The 22,196-nt window shown below is 43.3% G+C and overlaps 1 protein-coding gene across 3 annotated transcripts in view; it reads left to right on the top strand.

Moving 5' to 3' along the window:
• The window catches only part of PTCH1 (patched 1), a 107,088-nt gene that overhangs the window by 64,404 nt on the left and 20,488 nt on the right, over window positions 1-22,196 (top strand). For all 3 annotated transcript variants that reach the window (XM_081930377.1, XM_081930376.1, XM_081930378.1), the window contains 6 exons: window positions 246-371; window positions 10,632-10,750; window positions 12,264-12,666; window positions 13,543-13,852; window positions 16,504-16,646; window positions 21,788-21,971. In XM_081930377.1, coding sequence (XP_081786503.1) covers window positions 246-371; window positions 10,632-10,750; window positions 12,264-12,666; window positions 13,543-13,852; window positions 16,504-16,646; window positions 21,788-21,971 — 1,285 coding nt within the window. The remainder of the gene's footprint in view (window positions 1-245; window positions 372-10,631; window positions 10,751-12,263; window positions 12,667-13,542; window positions 13,853-16,503; window positions 16,647-21,787; window positions 21,972-22,196) is intronic.

Genomic DNA, 22,196 nt, shown 5'->3' with positions numbered 1-22,196 from the left:
TTCCACTCATTTTCTAGAGTCTTGTGAAATAACTGATGGGTAGCTCATGCCAAATCTACTGCGCTGCAGAATTTTATTTTCAACATGTATTTTTTAATGCCAGTATGGCGTTAAGAATACCATAATGTTGCCACTTTTTATGGATAGTATTGATTGTGTGCTATAACTGTGCATGTCTGTCTGAATGGTCTATATTTCCAGTATGCAATAGTATGGTATTCTACAACTTTATATGTATTTTTCAGGACAGGACAGGAGAATGTCTGAAACGCACTGGGGCGAGTGTAGCCCTTACTTCCTTCAGTAATGTTACTGCATTCTTCATGGCTGCCTTAATTCCCATCCCTGCTCTACGGGCATTTTCACTCCAAGTAAGTTTATGAAGTTGTTTGCTAACACCAGAATTGTTCTTTATCCTCATCAAGCTGACTGTGGTTTGATGTTTGCATCTGAGATGTAATGTGATCCAAGGAGATGGTGCTTGGGAGAACAGAGCAGAACGTCCTACCAGAAATTAACTCATCGGGTGGTTCTTTCTGGGTTGAGAATAATCCTCATCACAGTTCTGTCAGTGTTAGTGTAGGCACCTAGAGTAATCTTAGAGGTGTGTCACTCACAGAGTGCCCTTGTTTTCATGTACACGGTGGACAGAAAATGCACTTGGCGGTTATGTTGCCCTTATTTCACAATGCCTTTGTTCGAAACTTGTTACAGTCCTAAATGAGAAAATGTCGATTCAGCCCTTGGAAAAACCTTCATGAACATCATTGGCTTAAGAAATGTTTCAGGGATTAGCCTTCCTGCATTCTGTGATTCTCATCTGCGGCCCCACTGCAGATCCCTCAGTGACACAAAGCATGCTTGGCAGTAACTGGGGCGCTAGAGCTTTTCTGTAACAGAAGGTACTTTGGAATGGTACAGTACGATTGCATCTTGCACGGGGCTTATGTTCCAAAGATGGCACACATATCTGAAACGAATGTACCTGAAGCACTCTTATGCGAGCATCCGTACCTTTCTGGAGCCCTCACTGAGCAAGTCTTGCCCCCCAAGAAAGCCAGAGTGCTTTTAGAGAGAGAGAGCAGGACCTGCCTGATAAGCAAGGCAGAGAGACCTTGAAAGTTATTTCCAATGCTGGGAAAACCCAATGCAAAAAGAGCTTTTAAAGTGTTTATTTAATTTGACTTGTGTAGTACATTTAATTTGCCCAGTTTCAACCAGCCTTCAACCACGCAAGGTTGAAAGCGCACAAGTTAAACACATGTAAGTTGTGATTGTACTGTATTTTGATGTTCAGTTCTGATGGTTATTATGTAATCAGCCTTCCTTTTTATGCTATTTTTATTTATGGTTTGGTTGACTCCTGGATTGTTTCATATTTTATAACTGTTGTTTTTCATTGTTAGGCTTAGAAAAATAGGTGAGAGATAGGATTTTTAAAATATATATATAGGCTGTGCAAAGAAAGGTTTATGGTTCTTGGTTTACTCACTTAGCTCTTTGCGTACTGCTGTGGTAGTATTTTGATACTGATTTCTGGTGGGAGCTGTCCACTCTATTAAGGGAGCTGTCCACCAGAGATGAAATCGTGTGTTGTGGTTATGTAGCTTATGTAATAATAGCAGCTATCACTAAAGTTCTATCTAGGTGGGGCCAGATGATGTGTCCAAGGCTACTATGCACCCCAAATTATTAGCAGTAACCAAAGGGGTTGCCTTAACCCTGGTTAAAATCACACAGACATTAAAACCATCGTTTAGATTGTTCTGGTATTTGTTGCATCCTACTTAGTGCAGAAGAGGGACGCGGGTAGCACTGTGGTCTAAACCACTGAGCCTCTTGGGCTTGCCGATCAGACAGTTGGCAGTTCAAATCCCCACGACAGAATGAGCTCCCGTTGCTCGGTCCCAGCTCTTGCCAACCTAGCAGTTCGAAAGCATGCCAAAAAGTGCAAGTAGATAAATAGGTACCACTCCGGCGGGAAGGTAAATGACGTTTCCGTGTGCTGCTCTGGTTTCGGTGTTCTGTTGCGCCAGAAGCAGCTTAGTCATGCTGGCCACATGACCTGGAAAAACTGTCTGCGGACAAACGCCGGCTCCTTTGGCCTATAAAGCGAGATGAGCGCCGCAACCCCAGAGTCGTCTGCAACTGGACTTAACTGTCAGGGGTCCTTTACCTTTTTTTTTTACTTAGTGCAGAAGTAATGCCTTCTATGTAGTTAGCATACGTAGTGATGTGCGCTTGAAACCATGGCTTTGCATCCTGGGTTGCAGCTAATCCTTAACCATGTGTCAGTTGTTCAGATGTAACATGTAATCATAGTTTAAGAAAAACAAACAATGGTTAAACATTATATCTGGATAAACAAAGGGTGCAACTCCTATAAAATGTTGCTAAACATTGATCATTGCTCCTTTTCGCCTTAAACAATTGCCCCAGTAACTGAGATCATGCCACATTCTTTTTAGCACTGGAATTGAATGCATGAACTCTGAAGGCTACACCTTTGGGTAAAAGCCCTGCTGTTACAGAACACTGTAATAGCAATAGCACTGCATTGCTGACCCATGTTTTCCAGGAGTGCTCTTCTCCAACTGAGCTAAGCAGTGTGCACAGGGAATGTGGAATTCTGGGCTTGCAGAAGTTTCTGTGGATATTCTTCTCCACCCCGCTCAGATCTGTACTCCAGAAGTATAGGTTAGCACTGATACAAATCAGGCTTAATTTATAATGTGTGAATGGGCTCTGAGTTGACTCCTGCGTTATAAAAGTGTCAATTACTGAATCTGCAATTAAACCTCTTTCCTGGGACTAGAGTATGCTCATGTGGTTAACATGATGCTTTCGTGTCTTTTCTTGGTACATCCCAATTTCTTCTGCAGTGGAGGAATGGAGCTTATACATGAAGTTCTTTCCTTTCCATTAGCTGATAAAAGCCGCTGCATGTATAGACCGATGCTTTTGAATCCAAAATCTCTTCAACAGAGCCCTTGTGCCACCTGCAGAGTGTATATGTGTTCTATGAATACTAGTGGTCACCTTGGACATTTTGGGAGGGTTTGTATGTGGGTGTGCGCGTGCCCTCGTCATGCTTTCTGCTTCATAGTCATAATCATGATATTTATATTTTTCCAAAGACAAAATTAAAAAGCATGGGTGGGTACTGCTAGGGAAGAGCTCTTTGAAAAGAGCTCTGGGAGGCTTTCCTTCTGGCACAGCTCCAGCACAGAGGATTTATAGCTCACTCTGACCTTGGTAAAGACTTGGTAACTGTACTTTCTCAGCAGTCATTTTTCTTCCCTTTCTGTCTGGCTCACCAATCATTTTTCACTCTACTTGACCCTTGACCTAACTAGAGGAAGCAGGAATTACAATTTTTCTTAATACGTGTTGCAACTATTGTGGGAGATACACACACACACACACACACACACACACACACACACTAGTGGTGTGTAAGCAGTGCTATGAAAAGAAGTTATAATCTAAAGCATTAAGTCAGGTTTTTATTGAGATCTCTTCTAATTATTGCGAGCCTGTGCTTGTATTCTGGAGTCCCCCCAGAGTAGCAAAGGCAGTTGTTTCACCCCCACCATTCTTTCTCCCTTTCTCTGTCTGTATAGCGCTTCTAATTTTGTTACTTTAACTGAATCACTGTGGTCTAAACCACTGAGCCTCTTGGGCTTGCTGATCGGAAGGTCGCGGTTTGAATCCCCGTGACAGAGTAAAGCTCCCGTTGCTCTATCCCAGCTCCTGCCAACCTAGCAGTTTGAAAGCACGCCAGTGCAAGTAGATAAATAGGTACCACTGCGGCAGGAAGGTAAACGGTGTTTCTGTGCACTCTGGTTTCCGCCACAGTGTTCCATTGCGCCAGAAGCGGTTTAGTCCTGCTGGCCACATGACCCGGAAAGCTGTCTGTAGACAAACGCTGGCTCCCTTGGCCTGAAAGCGAGATGAGCGCTGCAACCCCAGAGTTGCCTTTGGCTGGAATTAAGTGTCCAGGGGTCCTTTACCTTTAGTATGGAACACAATTTTCCATAGTTATAACATCTACTTTTGCGGATGAGTTTCCCGCCGTGTCCACACAGAGGCAGTCCCATGATCTGGAGAAATGTGTGCTGCACTCAACCTCATTGCCACATCAAAAGCAAGTTGCAGCAAGAGAGCCCTGTTCTCTTGGGAGGGGGCATTGCCCACAAGCATGTAATCCAGAGCAAGTGTATATTGTTGAATCATGAATAGTACCCTGGGTTCCACCCCCACCCCCTTACAAGGCTGTTGAATGCTCACTTCTTTATCCTCACCACCATTCTTGAAAGCTGATCTACTGTGCAACTAATAATTCTGCTGCAAATGAAATCAGCATATGAAAGGCATGCATGTGTTGTTAAATCTGTAATTCTTCCGAAAGAAATAATTTTAAAAAATGATTGAAGCATATTCCCAGCAAGACTCTGACTTGCCTCGGAATGTCAGGTTTTGGGCATATTTGCATGGTGCTCAATGATTTTCAAACTGACATGCCTCACATTTTCAAGCTTAAAAACCAGTCTCTAGTAAAGCTTCGGCCTCTTGGAACATCAGCTTATTCTTGTGTGCTTTACTGCATATCTCAGTTGCCCATCTTTTCATGCATCTGGTCGTGATTTGTTCTTTATCTCGTAAATAATAGGCACATATTTGTGCACCACTCAGGTTTGCCACTGCAGATCTTTGTGCTCCAAACCACTTTTTAAAACGTTGGATTAAAAAAGCCAGTTTGTACTACTGAGCTAAGAACTGCCGCACTGAGACCTAAGTAAAGTAATAATGTCCAACCACTATGTTCACGTGCTGTAATACAAAGCATGTCACCCTAATCACGTTATATGTGGCAGGTGGAATTATATGCAAAGGATTTGTATTGAAAATCCATGGTTATCAAGCATATTAGAAAAAAGCAAAGAATAGCAAAAAGAGAAAGAAAGGAATCCCTTGTCAGCAGTTGATATATCTCTTATTTGTTCCTTACCACTTTGCCAGGTGTGGCCAAATTCAGGTGATGCATTTAATTACAGTATTCGGAATCAGCTGGCCATGCAAGCGGCTTTTGGGTGGTCTGTTTTTAAACGTGGATTTATCCACATTTACAGTCCTTCGCCCTCTCTTTGTCTCATTCACATTTGTTTATTGAAGAATTCCTGTCTGTCTCGGAGACCTTCCGCTGCCAAAGTTAAGAAAGCACAGCAATAGAACAGGTTTTTCTTTTTCTTTTCAGCAATGTTTATTTCTGTTCATCTCGATAGGAGCCTAACCAGCAGATGGGCTTAAACAGAGTGTTGCTTTGACCTTTCTCTATCTTTGTTCACTTTCCTCGAGACATTATAAGATAACAATCAAGGCTTTTGAGGCTCAATATCTGTAAAATAATCCAGCTGCTTAGAGAGAATAAATGGCTTCCTGACAGGGTGAAAACCCAACTTTCAGTCTTCCATATCAATGCCTGTTTCTGAACTTCTTTTGTTTCAGGCAAGGTGGTACATTCTCCATACCACCAAGCTGTTGATTTAGTTCAGTTCAAATGACTATCAAAGGAGGTGCTGATGTTTCAGATGTGAATGATGGATCTCTCTGAAACTTTCACTGGGTTAGCCTTTGTTGCTCAGTAACCGAGTGCCGCCAGTGTGGAAGCCAGACCCTCAAATTGTATCTGTAGTTATACTTTTATTTTGTGTGCAGGGATCATTCACCCTCTTCTGAACACCCATAAGTGAACTGCTTCCTTTTGGAATTCTTTAGTACTTTATCGGCTTCGATTCAACATCTGCAGATGTATATAACTTGGTGCTCCTGAAATGAATCTAGACATATTCACTTCTGAATATGTGCACACATTACTTGCGCCTGTTTTCAAAAATAACAGTTCATATTGCTCTTTTGCCAAAGGAAAAAAATACTGCTGAAAGTGAAAAAGGAGGAAAAAATAATCTCTATTTTTCCTCTCCCCCCCCCCTTTTTTTTTTTTTTACTATCCAGTCTAGCTATGTTTATGAGGTATGTTCAGTCTGGAAATTAGAGAGAATGCTCAGGAGAGTTTGGCCCACAGTGAAAAGCAGTATCTGGCATTTGCCAACAGAGAGCTTATTTGTGTTTGAGGGAGGACACTGCTTCCCACTAATGTGAGGTGTGTGTGTGTGAATTTGTGGGAGCGATACAGTTTAGACAAGACACAGTGTTAACATACGCAACAAGGGAGGTGGTTGTAGCAGTTGTGCCCTAAATATTACATTCCCTCGCTTACCTGTGTGAGGTTCTCTGTCCTGCACCTCTGCTTCTTAGAATGGAGTAAAGCTTGGAGTTGTGGCTGGCTGTACTTGGAGTCCTGAAACAGAACACCTGTTAGGGTTCTAGTATGAGAAATGTTAGCAATGTGCTTAAGTTCCTGTGTGTTTTCTGGAAACAGGCTGTTTTGTGCTAAAGTGCGCTTTCCCAGCAGCTAAATTCCCCCTTGTGAGATTGACATATTGCCAGAAAGTCTTAACTCCATCCTTCACTCCCTGTTGTCTGAGTTGTTTTCTCTTGTTTGGGGTTTATATACTGGCAGTGCTGTGCTGGGGGCGCAAAGTTGCTCCGTATCTGTTATGGGAACGTGACGTGGGGCAATTGTTGGCGTGGGGTGGCATTTTTTGAATTTCCTCCTCTTCCATTAAAATCAACAGGAGGGAAAATCTTTTTGACAAATCTGGGGCTGTGGACTGTGTCAGGGCACAGCCATGAATTGAAATGCACCCCCCCCTGCTACCCATGTCTTGCCCAAGGTTGCTCCCCATTTCTGCCATTGCACTTGCATATTTTCACCAGCAGAATGGCTTTGCTGCCAGAGCTTTCCAACGCTGAATCTATCCATAGCAGCGGCATGCTTGGCATAGCAGGGCCTCTCAAATCTAGTGCCCCCTGAGCAAGTGCTTATTTAGTATAAGATAACACCCCTGATCTAGGTCCAAAATTTCCTCTTGGCCAGTAGGTGAACCACTGCTAGAAACTGAGAAATGAAAGCTAGGAGCTAAATGGCACCTTAAACCTAGGTTATGGGTGCAGCAATGGAATGTCTAGGCACACTTTTTTTAATAACAAGAATGCAAAGCTGAAAATGAATGAACTGCCGCTAAACGCTAGTCCTCATCTGAAGGCTGCAAAAAACAAAGCAATGCTTCCCCTGCCTGCCCCCCTAATATTCTTAAGAGGGTCTCTTCTCCAGTCTTCAGAGACTGGCTGGAAATGGGGAGGCTGAAAAAGGTCCTCCTTTCCTTCCCCTCTGCAGTTTTAATCTGAAATCTTAGTCACAGTACTGCGCCCAGAGCTCAGAAACTACTCATTTCACTGCTAATGAAATCCCTTGTCGCAAAATGCACCTAGAATAATGGGATTTTCGAACGCTGGGGTCAACTCTATGTTTCTAAGTAAAGGTGATTCTGTTTTTGTACCAGAACTTTATGTAATTCTTAACAGTTGGTCATTACAGTGCGTATTGAATAGAACAGCGTCTGGATTTGTACCAAATGCTGCATTTGAAAGGCAATTTGGAGCCTGTTTGGACAATACAGTACAGCTCTCCCTGGAAATGTAGAGCCTGTTTGGCTGATCCTCACCCACTCCTGAACTTCAGGACAAGGCGGGATTGATAATATGTCCTCCCTTTCACTGCATATAGGGATGCGGGTGGGGCTGTGGTCTAAACCACTGAGCCTAGGGCTTGCTGATCGGTAGGTCGGTGGTTCGAATCCCTGTGGCGGGCTGAGCTCCCATTGCTCGGTCCCAGCTCCTGTCAACCAGCAGTTTGAAAGCATGCCAAAAAGTGCAAGTAGATAAATAGGTACCGCTCCAGCGGGAAGGTAAACTGTGTTTCTGTACGCTGCTCTGGTTGCTCCAGAAGCGGCTTAGTCATGCTGGCCACATGACCCGGAAAAACTGTCTGCGGACAAACGTTGGCTCCCTCAGCCAGTAAAGCGAGATGAGCGCCGCAACCCCAGAGTCATTCGCAACTGGACTTAACTGTCAGAGGTCCTTTACCTTTACCTTCACTGCATATAGAATATAATGTCCTACATGGGAAATCCAGTTCATTAAACATGGCGCCAACTAGGTTTTTCTCAGTTCTGACCCATTGAAATTAATGGACCTAAGTTAGTCATGCCCATTTATTTCAGTGGGTTTATTTTGAGTATGACGGTATTTTGAGTATTGCTTCTGCATGCTGTGATTTTGCCTATAAGCCTGAAACGGACTCCCAGTTTCATCCTTTGTTGCAGCCAGGTTAGTGGGTGATACCTTCTGAGAAGGCTTTCTGTTGACGCAGTGTCCAGAATTCTTGCCACAGAATAATACATTTCTAGGACTGATTTCCACTGTCAATTCTTCCCTCATGAGCTGCCTAGCAAAGAAGCATGCCATGGTCTCTTTCCTGTAGCAAGAGCCTTCCATGCAAACACAAACGACTTTCTCTGTGTGCGCTTGCTTAATGATGCACAGTGTCCCATTTTCCTTTTGAGTGGGAGAAACAATGCGGGCTGTAAAAACTCATTTGTTATCTTACTCCCAGCTTAAACTGAAATATTTAAACCCCTCTTCTCCTTCAGCTTCCTTTGTTGCTGTCAAAAAGTCTTTAATTTTTACTTGTAAAGTCTGGGAGCGAAGAGGAGGAGGGCTCGAGGGGAGGAAAATGCAACTCCTGAATGCCATTAGGAGCGAACTGCAGATAGCAAGGTGAAAGACGGCCCGACAGGCCTCCTCATCTGCTCATCATCTCTGGCTATACAATACGCCCGCTCGCCTTGGGTGGTCTGCGAGGAATGGCAAATAGCAGCGCATACCTTGGGCAGGGCCCCAGCCTATGAGGCTTTCTCCCTCAGTGACTCCAGCACAGACTTCCATTATTTTATTTCAGTTAACACATGCAGCAGCAGCAGCTGCTTTTTGAAGCGGCGGATTACTAAGGGCTTCTATTTTTTCTCCCCTTTAAAGCAAGTTCTGTTTGTAGCTGAGGGAGATACACAGGACTTCTGTACAAAATTTCAGAATTTGGGGCTTGTTTGCTTTTAAACCGGCTCTCGGTTAAATGCGGACCTTTTTCCTGCACCGGCAACCAGGCCGCAACTCTAAGGCCGCAGCCTCCACCAGCTTTGTTGATTTCCAAGGGGGAAACCTTGAGGCCCTTGGGTTCACACTCTTCTCTAAATGCTGATTTTAAAGGGTGGGTGGTGATGCGAGAGGCCCTTTCCCAGGGCTAATAGTTGGGTATCCCGTCCCCAGCCCCCAGCAGACTCCTCTGAGATTTCCTACTGATCTGCTGCAGTTTTTGTGCTGGGATGGCGTTCTCATTTTTTTAATTTTATTTTTTAAAGGCGTTTTATCGAGCAAAGGCTGTTCACCATAATCAAGGAAATTGCCAGGGAAAAGAAACTATAATGCAGCTCAATAGCAAAACACAATATATTCAGCATGCCCAGCGAGCACTCAGCAGAATAGAATAAAGGGAGAATTGTTGCGAGTTGGCAATTTCTGTAACTGGTTGTGTCATAGCTGTCAACTTTTCCCTTTTCTTGCGAGGAATCCTATTTGGAATAGGGGAATTTCCCTTTAAAAAAGGGAAATGTAGACAGCTATGGGTCATGTGATGCATCCAACACAGAAGTTTTGAGGAGCCCTCAGCAAAGCCCACTTTCAGGTGGTGATGGGCACCATTTTGTTTCCCCGCAACGCTCCAAAGCGGTGATACATTGGTGTGTTTTGGAAACTGAAGTGAGATAGGCTGAGCCAATTATCCAGTGCTTCTTGGGGTGCTGGGGAAATGGTCAACTGCTAAAGGATGCTCTCTGTGCCTATCAACATCTGTTAATACAATGACCCTAAAAACATATGAAAACTGGCTTAAGGCCAATGCACCCCTGACCCTGTTGCCACCTTGGTGATGGCTTTTCTACCTCTGCTGTTTGTTATTCCTTTCTGTGGGGGCTTTAAAGAGGGCAAGAGGGTAGCCAACCTTTGATTCGGCCCCTGTAGTTATCCCTTTTGAAAGCAGTTTGATTTCCAGGTGACAGTAAGCAGGTTTATCTCCACATTAGGGCAGAGTCTAAGGCCAGATGCAGATACCTTGCTTAAGTGAAGTTGGGCTGGTTTGGACTGTACATGCATGAGAAGCCATCCTGGAACTCTGTTTTAAAAATTATGTGCTGGTTAGTGGATTTCTTTCTTGAAGGTCTAAAGTGGTGGTTAATGGTTGTCTTTCCGGCCACATTGCAGTTGTCTGTCTTTTGAGCTTTGCTAATTTGGGAAAAATAATAATGTTTGAGTTAAATCATTAGCAGATATCTTTATATCTTTCTTCATAAGCTTTTGAGGTAGGCGCAAGGCTTTCATCAAAAGGTATATATAATGAAATACTACAAAGAATATTGATTACAAAAAATTCTCATGGTCCATTAGGAATGCTAAAATACTCCTTTAATCCATTCCAGCAAAATCTTGAGCACAAATGAGCCAAATTGGGCCGCCAAATGAAAGAAGTTTTTGGTTTTTTTCTAAAACGTATCCTCCATGTTGTAAATGTACCAGCTCTGCTGATATTCCCTGTCCTTCTCTGTTTGCTTCTATAGGCTGCTGTGGTTGTGGTCTTCAACTTTGCCATGGTTCTGTTAATTTTCCCTGCCATTTTGAGTATGGATCTGTACCGCCGTGAAGATCGGAGATTGGATATATTCTGTTGTTTTACAAGGTGAGCAGATAGGATGACTGCATGGACTGTCTTTAACAGCAGAACATCTTGCTGTTATTGATTGCATGGATTATATATACATTTCTTAAAATGGAATTATGTTGGCCATGATCAAACTTCCTGTGCTCCAAGCTCATGGAGACCAAGATACCTGTCACCTCTGCATGAGTGGAGAAACAAGCATTGTTGCCACATGGCTGAAAAATACAGCTGATAAAGCTGTCTAGAGCTGCCATGTAGAATGTTTCAAAAGAAGCCATCATGTTATAAATTCTGGTATAAATCCACAGATGATTTTTCCTTGCAATTTCTGTATCCAAAGCTGGGTCATGGCATCCTTGGCGGAATGAAATATGGATTTCCTTCTCATAATTAGAGCTGCTTTTCATATGACAAAATCATGTATGGCTGTCACTTTCTTTATAGTGACGCTACATCTACATGGCATGTGTATGACAAATGCACATGTGTCCAATTAGCTGTGCGTACTACACAGAGTATATATCCGTTAGAAGCCCTCTCTGTGTTTCTTACTGCATATATGCATGTGTCAAAATATGACAAATAATGGCTTGTTGCACCTGATTTTGTAGACATGTTTTTTCTTCGACATGAACCCAAACTTTATGAAAAAGGAAATATTAATGGTGTTGTGTCTATCCAGCAACGAGTGCAGGGTTTCCTTTATTAAATTATTTAGCACTTGAATCTTCAGAAATATACTTTAACATTTTGCAGTGTGGCAGAGGGAGCCAAGTGAATCTCCTGGAGCAGGGAGTTCCATAAGCTGGGCACTACACTGGAGAATGCCCTTTTCATGTATCCCTGCCACCCGAATCTCTGAGAAAGGCAAGATGCACAGAAAGGGCCTCCCAGGTTGATTTTGGTGTCTAGACAGGATCATATAGAAGTATCTTTAAGTATCTTTGTTCCATACCATTTAGGACTTTAAAGATTAAATCCAGCACTTTGAATTGAGCCCAGAAACTTAAAACATATGGATATATTTACATGGATCAGTTAAAAGCCAGACAACCAACTGATCAAAATATATTTAAATAGTTGATGGTATGAAACAGACACACACACACACACACACAGAGAGAGAGAGAGAGAGAGAGAGAGAGAGAGAGAGAGAGAGAGAGGCTTTGTATTGCATATTCTATGAATCTATTCTTTAATTATCGTCCTTGGAAGCCTTTCCCAAGCGGGTATCCTCCAGATATTTTGGACTTCAACTCCCATCAGCTATGGCCAGTGTATCACTGATGGGAGCTGTAGTGCAAAAACATCTGGAGGGCATCATTTTGGGGAAGGTTGATACTTGTCAAGAAAGTATCAACCTTCACCCCAACTGCTGCTTTGTAAAATCAATGTTCTAGGTAGCAACCTGTCCTTTTATGTTTTGTAAGATGCCATGCATGTTTGATGGTATCTTGCTTATACTTCTAAATTACTTATTTATATAGACTCTGCCATAAACATGTGCATAAATGCCCCCCCTTTCTTTCAGCCCGTGTGTTAGCAGAGTGATTCAGATTGAACCTCAAGCATATGCAGAAGCTGGTGACAGCACGCGCCACAGCCCTCCACCGCCATACAGCAGCCACAATTTTGCACACGAAACCCAAATCACAATGCAGTCCACTGTCCAGCTTCGCACTGAATACGACCCTCATACCCAGGTTTACTATACCACCGCAGAACCTCGCTCAGAAATATCTGTACAACCAGTCACGGTGACACAAGATAACCTCAGCTGCCAGAGCCCAGAAAGTACCAGGTCATCCAGGGACCTCCTTTCCCAGTTCTCAGAATCTACACTGCATTGTCTGGAGCCACCCTGTACGAAATGGACACTCTCCTCTTTTGCTGAAAAGCAGTATGCTCCGTTCCTACTAAAACCAAAAGCAAAGGTAATGTCTCTGTGCTAGTCTTGTGTGTTTCTTCGCAACAGGAGCACTGCACGCCCTGCCTCTTGGTTAAAGACGGCTTGATTGTTTCTACCATTTAAGGCAGTATCATATCACTTTGAACAGCCATGGCTTTCCCCAAAGAAAAGTGGGGAAATGTCTTTTGTTAAGCATCCTGAGAGTTGTTAGGAGACTCTTCTCCCTGCAAGGAGTTACAGTTCCTAGAATTCCCACTACAGTGGACCCTCGGGTTGCGAATGTGATCTGTGCGGGAGGCACGTTTGCAACCCGCAGCGCCACATCTGCGCACGCGCAGGTTGTGATTTGGCACTTCTGTGCATGCGCAAAGTGCGATTTAGCGCTTCTGCGCATGCACAGCTGCTGAAACCCAGAAGTAACCCGTTCCGGTACTTCCGGGTTTCGGCGAGTCCGTAACCCGAAAAAACAAAGCCTAAAGCGTCTGTAACCCGAGGTATGACTGTATTATTTCCCTTGCGCATAGATCCAGCACTGACTACACTAATCTAGTGTGTTGGTTTATCAGGATCTTGGCACTGCTGAGGGTGATTTGCAATTTGGCCTTGGCATTTTGTGCTAAGAGAAATGGTTCTAGACTTGCTGACATTGCAGGGAGATGGAGCTGCATTGCAGTGCTTTTCTTCTAGAACGAAAGGTGCCAGTACTCACCATAAAGTTGTTAGAGTAAGTGCCACACTTTTAACCAGTGCTTTCCTTCCAAGAAAAAAAAAGGTGCTGGTACTGCGTACTTGTGAGTACCCCCAGAAGAAAAGCACTAACTCTATGTAGTATTTGTTGCATGAAACTCTTCTGAATGATGTCACTTCTTCATTTACCCTTCTTTATTCTCCTTTTTTGCAGCTTGTGGTCATTTTTCTTTTCCTGGCCTTACTTGGCCTCAGTCTTTATGGAACTACTCGTGTGAGAGATGGACTTGATCTTACAGACATTGTGCCGCGGGAGACACGGGAGTATGACTTCATTGCAGCCCAGTTCAAGTACTTCTCATTCTACCACATGTATGTCGTTACGCAGAAAGCGGATTATCCCAACATCCAGCACTTACTTTATGAGCTTCACAAAAGTTTCAGCAACGTGACGTACGTTTTGTTGGAAGAGAACAAGCAGCTTCCCAAAATGTGGTTGCACTACTTTAGAGACTGGCTGCAAGGTAAGGAGAAAAATAAAAACCCAGTTCACTAATCCAGATTTTCTGCAAATGTACTCTTTTTTCTTTCTGTTTTTTCCCCTGCTACAGTGGTTTTCTTTCTTCAGCTTTCCTCCTGTAGTATCCCTTTACATTTTATTTATTAAGGTTCCTTTCCTTCGGATTGGACTGTTAGAAACGATATTCCTGGTACAGGTTGAGTGGTGTACACCTACGCGAGTTTCATATGAGTTAACCATTCATTCATTTATTTTAGTTAGCTAAATTTATAGCTTGTCCTATCCCCAAGGGGTTGAGGGCATGTTACACTGTGTATAGGCACACACTAATAACATAACCCCATATACTCCCAATCATTTAATGTACTGGAATGGATTTTCTTTTTTTTTTACAAAAAAAAAAAATTACGGGAAGGAGGGGATTTGTATTTTTCCACTTCCTAAATTCGTCTTATTCTGAGTTGCCCTCAGCAACTCAAGTTTTCTTAGTTGGTGCTTTGAATTCTTTTAGATGGTATTAGGATAACTAGATTTCAATAGTTGCTCTGTGCTCCTGGCCAGGTGTTGCGGTGACTGGATGTGCCATGTTTTGGCAGGCTTGCTCCATTTGCTGCTTTTGTTCTGAACCTGTTTGGCTTCAGGAGTGAGTTTTATTGCAACTTTCTACATGGGAGGCAATTTTAAAGGAAACAGAGGGAGGGTTTGTAAATGGGAATTGCGCATCCAGAGCCTAGGGCTGTGTCGTTTAGGCCATGTTTTCTCCTTCCATCGCTCTTATCTCTTTATAGCTGTAGCTAACCTATCAGATCTGTAATGATGGTTTTGATTACAGCCTCTCAGTGCAGCTGTGAGGTGGGTCGGTGGATTATCCGCCCCCCCCCTTTCCCCTCTTCTCTCCCCCTTTCCTTTCCTTCCTCAGACATGTGGTTCATTCATCTCTTCTCACACAGCCTCCTTGTGCTGGGCTGCGGCTTACTGTTCTAAATCTGATCCAAATTTGTGCTGTGAGGTATTTTTGCCCACCCTCCCCCCCCCCACCCAGCCTTGAAAGGGGTGGCAAAGAGGGAAATAACAGTTGAGAGTGAATAGGTGTTGGCTGTGATCTTTACACGTGCTGGCAGCAGATCCCACAACTTGTATTAGCTACACAAGTTGAACAGATGGAACAAATTGACAAAATCGTGTTCACTCACGCTGTGCTCAAGAAGGAGCTGAGTTGCTGTTTGAAGTTTGAAAGTTGGAGTGTGGGTTTCTTTTTCCTCCGGCTTTGTGGTGGAATTTCTGGTCATGTTGTCGTGTAACCTATGGCTTCAGCACCTAGTGGTAGCTGAAACAACACAGCGCTGGGTGTCTCCTTCCCATTGTGTAATTCATTTTACAGGGGAGTGAGTGAGTGGAGCTTTATTTTGGGCTATCGTCTGAATTCCTCCCCAACTCTGTAGTCATAATCAGTCCACCAGGATCCTCCATGAATTGTAGTGCTCATTAAGGAGCCTGAATGGATCCTGCACAACATAATAAGTGAGGAGTGAGGAGCTTCTGTTTTGGTCCTGTTCAATTTGGAGATCACTTTTTTATTATTATCTGGAAATGTGTGCTGATGAATGGTTGCTTGATTTGGGTGGGGGCGTTTTGGCTGGGTGGGGGGGCGTTGTGTCTATGTGTGAGTCCTGTGCTGAATTGAGATTTATGGTGAGATGGTTCTATAGCACTCTTACCTTGCTTCTATTATTATTATTATTTAATAAAAAGTCTGGTTTGCTGCAACTATTGCTATGCAAGTATATATTGTTCCTAGGGAACAGAGGGAGCAAATTCATCTCCTGGAGTTACTATTTGCAATCTGTGCCCTCCTTTCCCTTTATTAGAGGGACATATCTAGGATAAAATTCCTGATCTGTTTCTCTTCATTTTTATCACAATGCATGTAGTGTTAACAGAGCCACATTGTGCATCAGGAGATTTCATAGCAAAGGGCCGTTGCAAACTTAAAGTTGTGCATATTACATGCTCACACGAAGGGGTTCCCCAGCCCATGTGTGAACATGAATGCCTGAATACACAGCTCTATAAGTCTTTCAAAACACTGCATACACATGGAGTTCCAGCTGCCTTTCTCTCTCTCCATTGGATAGAAGCCATGTGTTCCGCCACACACAGCAGTGTTATGATGCCAGAATGTTTTCACGTGTGGTAGTATTTGGCTAAGTGGGTGTGGGCGGATTGGGCCAGTTCTGAGCAACAGGAGGTCTTGTCTGGAGCTTCAGCCTGGCAGTCATCCACAGCCTAGCTGGAAGATGGGAAAGGCAGGTTATGCAGCCTCTGGAGTTCTGGGAGGCTAGTGTCTCAGGCATGTGGCACCCTCCCAAACATCTGTTTGGGAAGCATGTCACAGTACTCTAGCCAGGCTCTGCTCGTTCCAGGGCTATGAGGAAGAGGCTGGAGTGGACAGAGCTAAGAGTCAAAAAGAGCTCTAAGAAAGTGATGGTGATGTTGCACATTGCTTGTCAGCACTTACCCGAGAGCTGAAAACTTTCACAATCCTGCGATCTCTTCATTAGCAGTTTGAAGGAAAGCTGCTCTGGTTTTTCTTCTTTTGGTTTACAAGCTGGGTGAAAAATAACAACAACTATCTGTCCCCTCACCTTCCAACAGGGCTTCAGGAGGCTTTTGATCGTGATTGGGAATCTGGGAAGATCACATACAACAATTACAGAAACGGATCCGAAGATGCTGTTCTGGCTTACAAGCTTTTGGTTCAAACGGGCATCCAAGACAAACCCTTTGATATTAGCCAGGTAATTTAAAAAATGCTACCATAACTATTTGTTTAAATGGAATGATGCAAATGGGAAGTAATTTTCCTTCCTTCTTTACTGTTTAAAGCCTTAGTCAATATCTGGAATACAAAGTTGACTGTTAGGTCTGACCTGCCCTTTCCCATACATGGTCCAGAGCGCTGTAGACATTGAAGCCAAAGGAATGACAGCTTGAGTAATGGTGACAGAAAACTCTAGATGAATCCCACCACACACAGGGAAGAGCTTATTCAAATGTATTCCTCATTACAATAGTGGCAATGAAGAATGAGACTTCTCTGCTACCTTTGCATCTGGACAATAATGCCCAGAGAAGCCATTTCTAAGGCTTATCACTACCCGACCACAAGGTTGAACAACCCAGGTGGCTTGCTGTGATTTGTTTTCTGAGCACTTTGTGAATAATGTTACTTACATCTGCTTCAAACTGAATGACACCTCAAGTGCAGAACTACGCTTCTGTTTAGTTTCAGTTGATTTCCCCTGGAGATGTGGACAGAATCACTGGAAATATCTGGCTGATCTCTTTGTGCATTTGAAAAACCTTCCTGGCTATTAGTATTGAGTTTACTGGTTTGGTCATGAAGTGACCTTCCTTGAGGTGGGAGAAATTCCTGCCTTCTTGAAGGAGACAATTGTGATACCTCTGTTGAAGGAACCATTTGTGAATCCCCTCAACCTGAATAATTACTGGTCTGTTTCCAACCTGCCTTCTCCTGGCAGATGGCGTGGACTATCTCAGTGGGCCCTTCAGAATCCCCTGCTGCTCTAGGGTTTTCTTCAGGCCCCTATGTTGCTTCCTTTTGTGAAGTCACCCCTGGCTCCTGGTCAGACTGAACCCTGATACAAGTAATCTTTTGTCACTTTTTCATCTTTCTTATGGAACTGCCATTCCAGAAAAGCCCACGCCCTGGCGATGTTTCCAGGATTTGTTCTGGCATCTGTGGTGCATTGATCTTAACACAACCATAGTTAGTTAGCCTAAGTCAGCCTTCTCCATACCTTGATCCCCAGATGTCGTTGACCTACGGCTCCCATCATCCTTTGCCAAACTGGCTGGGGTAATGAAGGCTGTAGTTCAGCAACTGCTGGGGACTCGTGGTGGGAACTCTGGCCTAAATTACAGTTTGCAAGCCAGCTTCTGACTGTGGTTCCAAAGCTAACAATTATTCATGAAAATATTCAGACACTAACCATAGTACACCAACACCCTTGCAGTTTTGAAGGTGCCTGTATGAAAAGGGATGGGGGCAGATTCCATGAAGCCCATTGGCTTCCCATCCCTCAGTTGCCTAACCATGGTTTGATGGTCAAGCAGCAGGCCTTTCTCTCTCTCTCTCTCTTTCCTGTTCTTTCCTACTACTTTATTCTTTATAACTGATTTTTTAAAATAAAATCAGCAGCAGCACCAGGCCTAGGAATGGAGGATGCTGTATTTTGAAAAAGAGATCCTAACCATTTATTTGATATGAGAGTAACCGAAATAGATAGTTTTACATCCTGGCATCCATTATTTTCTTCTGCAATGCATAATTTATCTTGCTGGTTTTGTAGGCCCAAGGAGCTGTTTTAATGTGCATGTATTCAACTATGTGATTTTCCCTATTTGTAGTATTACATGATACAATCTAGGAACATTTTTTAAAAATCACATCTTCTGTTCTAGTCCCAGTCATGACCAAGGAATATGAATTTAAATGCACCTTGACCCCAAATCTGCTGAACTCCAGCGGGGCTTGGTTCACACAAAATGCTAAGCCAAACCATGGCAGTGTGAATGTGCAGAAGCGGTTGCAGCCGCTTTGCTACTACCTGGTTATTTTGCTGCTGTGCTGTAGTGACCTAAGCCATGGTTTGGTTTAGTGTGTGTTACCCAAACCCAGACTCATCGTTCAGTTCTGTGCAGACAAACCACAAGTTGTAGCCCAGGGTACAGCTAAACCACGAGCCCAGGATTGGACAATCGTAGATTAGCACTGTGCAGTACAAAGCAGCCACAATCTCCTTTCTGGAAGCCAATATAGGTGCTTATTCATGCTAGCCCATGGTTTGGATTGCCTGTTAATGAGGGCATTGTTTTTAGTAGGAGACTTCTGCATTTCTCTGAGCAAAAGATAAAGTGCCATCCTGCATACATCTAGATCAGGCTTCCTCAACCTCGGCCCTCCAGATATTTTGAGACTACAGTTCCTATTATCCCTGACCACTGGTCCTGCTAACTAGGGAACATGAGAGTTGTAGGCCAAAAACATCTGGAGGGCCAAGGTTGAGGAAGCCTGATCTAGAGGCTTCTTACATCTTCTGTGCCAGCTGACACTCTTATGAATGAGAGGAACTGTGCTTCCTTTGCATCAATATGAGCGGCAAATCTGGCATAGTTTGCTTTCATTCCAGTGCTTTGAGTTCAGCTTGCAAATTCTCCCAAGCCAGCTGGTTAAAAAAGAAAGAAATAGGATTATTCAGAAGTAAGTCCCATTGGTTTCAGTAAGACGCCTGTACATGAAAGACCTACTTCCTTTAAATATATATATATATATTAAATATTTTCATGAAATACAAAAGAACGTGCAATCTCTCTCTTTCTTTTGGTTCAGATTATAAAGTCTTTTGGTTAGGTTCAGTGTAAGACAATATGGTACTCAGAGGTAGGGGGAGAGGGTGGGTGATGAATTTGCACACTATCCTCCCCCCCCCCCCCATTTTTCCAACTTGGTATATGTGTGACTTCCTTTGAACACTTTGAATAGAAAGAGAAGTTATTCAGGGCAAATTGTCATGATGTTAAAAATCTCAGATCTGTTCATGGGCATCCCAAGCTAAATGGGAGAAGGAATGATACCTCCTGACAGATCATTCTTCTTTTCCCCAAAATTGCTTCCCCATTCCTGAATGTGTGCTGAATAACTCTCCATCGTGATCATGAGAAACCCTTGCATGTGAATATGCTCATAAGGTTTGGGCAGAGGGTGTTTCCTGTATTTATATGGTCTACTTTTTTGTAGAAGCGCTGGTGCAGTAATATTCCCATAGGCTAAGCAGCTTTGGATAGTGGTGCGGTCCCATGTTTTAGCTGCAGCTTGTAGCTGTTTGTACAGTTTTATTTTACATTTTTTTGGCATGGACATGTTGGGAGGGCCAGTTATGCTATGTTACACTTACGTGTGATGTAGATAGCGGTTTCTCATTAGAATCGTGTAGAATCATTCCCAATAAAAGTGCTAACATCCACCACCCCCACTCCCCGCCCCAGGTACAACAAGAAGTACCTCAAGGAACCAGTTGCTGGGCCGTCTGGGTGGGCTGCTGCTGCTCTACCCTCATGAGTTTAATGCTAGCTTCCATACCACCAGTCCTGATTTGCTAGTTTGAACTAGCAGCAATCAGCCTGGGACCTGGAACATGGTCCCTGTGTGGAGTGCAAGTTCACGTGCGCTACAGGTTCATGCCAAACACTGCCAAAGCCCCCTTCTATCTAAAGACCCTTAAGGGAGGTTTTTAAAAGTCTGTAAAGGGAACTTGTGTCGTTCCAAACCCCACTTCTTTGCTTTCAGGCAGAAAATAACATTCCAATGACCTTCTCAGGAGCTGTTTGCTAGACTCAAAAGCACGGTTTAGAGTACTTTGACGAAAGTGTTATTGAATGATGTTGATGGTTTTATTATTATCCCTACCCTACCCATCTGAATGGGTTGCTGTAGCTACTCTGGGCTGCTTCCAACAAATATAAAAGCATAATAAAACATCAAACATTTATATCTATATCTATATTTATATCTATATCTAATCTATCTATCTATCTATATTCGTGCTCTGGCGGCGCGGCGGCAGCAGGAGGCCCCATTAGCTAAAGTGGTGCTTCAGGTTAAGAACAGTTTCAGGTTAAGTTCAGACCTCTGGAACGAATTAAGTACTTAACCCGAGGCACCACTGTACTTTGCTTTATGCAATATGCAAATCCAGGGAGGAGAGAGAACCATAATCAGGTGCCCTAAGAGACTTTTTTTTGTTGTTTGGCAGCAAATGCAAAATGCAGCATGGAACAAATGATTGCCCGTGGCTCCTGATATAATTTCTTCTGCCTGGGAGGGATAGAAGTGTGCTGCTGCCTCCACAGAGGCTGTGAGCTGTTCTCTGCAGTTCCAAAGACAATTTGAAGACATACAGTTGTTGCATATCCTGTGGATTAATTGAATCCAGATCTCTAGATTCCAGCTTTGCTTTTTTTTTTTTTTTTTTAGGCTGCTGTCACTGTTGTTTTTCACATAATTAGAAAGACCTGAAAATGAGAGTTGGGGCAGAATGAAAAATAAACAAAAGAAAACAAAACCCCTTGTGTGTCACCCTTTTCCTGGCATTTTCTGTATATCACCCCAGTTGTTTGACGGGACATCTTTTGTTCCTAGAAAATCCGATTCAAATTCTCCAAATTCACTTACCCACGTGACCCCTGGAAGAGTGGACTCATCTGGTTTTGGGTGCTGGGCATTTTCTGAATACATAGGTCATAGGAGGCAAGTGTTAGCAAAATTTATACAGATGTTGTTTTATTTTTATAGCTCTCCTCCATTTACTGGGTGGCATTTCCTTCAGTGTTAACAACAGAGGTTAACTGCACACAGACGTCTATAGGACTCTTGCCAGATTCTTTCTTCCCGCCCCCCACTCCCCGACCTCCATGGTTCCTTTTTCTTTTTTTTTCTCTCCCTCAAAACTAGCTTTAAATATGTTTCTCCAGTTTGGTCATTTCCCCCATCTTGGCTGCAGACAACATTTTTAGAATTTAGGTTTAATTGGCTCAGTCTTCATCTGGAACCTTCTGTTGATTTAATGTTTCTAATGAATTGCATGCAAAGCATTTTCCGCTATATGAAACCTCTTGAATATAAAAATGTAGTTTTTTTCTACCATAAACAAAACTCTCTTTATGACATCTCTGCTAAGTATAAAGTCTTCTTTCAAAGGCTATTATTCCATTTTACATGCTGTTGCATAATGCCTTTCCTTCTTGTGTTAAAAGAATTGGGCATAAGTCCTAACATTCTGAACAAAAGTCCTGATTCCATCCTAAACTGTTCCTTCCTCTTCCTTCCCTCCCCTTTTTTCTTTTTATTTTTTTGCAGTTGACTAAACAGCGCCTGGTGGATGCAGATGGAATCATTAACCCCAATGCCTTCTACATCTACCTGACAGCCTGGGTTAGCAATGACCCTGTGGCATATGCTGCCTCTCAAGCCAACATCCGGCCCCACCGTCCAGAATGGGTCCACGATAAAGCAGACTATATGCCAGAAACCACGTTGAGAAGTAAGGAACGCTTCCCTTTTAATGCCTTATGGTTTATATAAGTGCCTCGGCCCTTCTCTCGAGGCCCAGCAACTCCCCAGTCAGTTGACACTGCCCAGGAGCCAGACCATAAACAGAACAATATATTGCGTTTCTTAGTAAAAACTCAGGAGACAGGTTGTGGTTGTGTAATGGAGTAGAAGAACGCCGTGCGTCGGTAGCAGTTCATCATTTTGAAAAATGAAT

The sequence above is a fragment of the Podarcis melisellensis genome (assembly GCF_964234715.1).
Source record: "Podarcis melisellensis genome assembly, chromosome: 11".
Classification (NCBI taxonomy): Eukaryota; Metazoa; Chordata; class Lepidosauria; order Squamata; family Lacertidae; genus Podarcis; species Podarcis melisellensis.
This window is presented reverse-complemented; position numbering and strand designations above follow the sequence as displayed.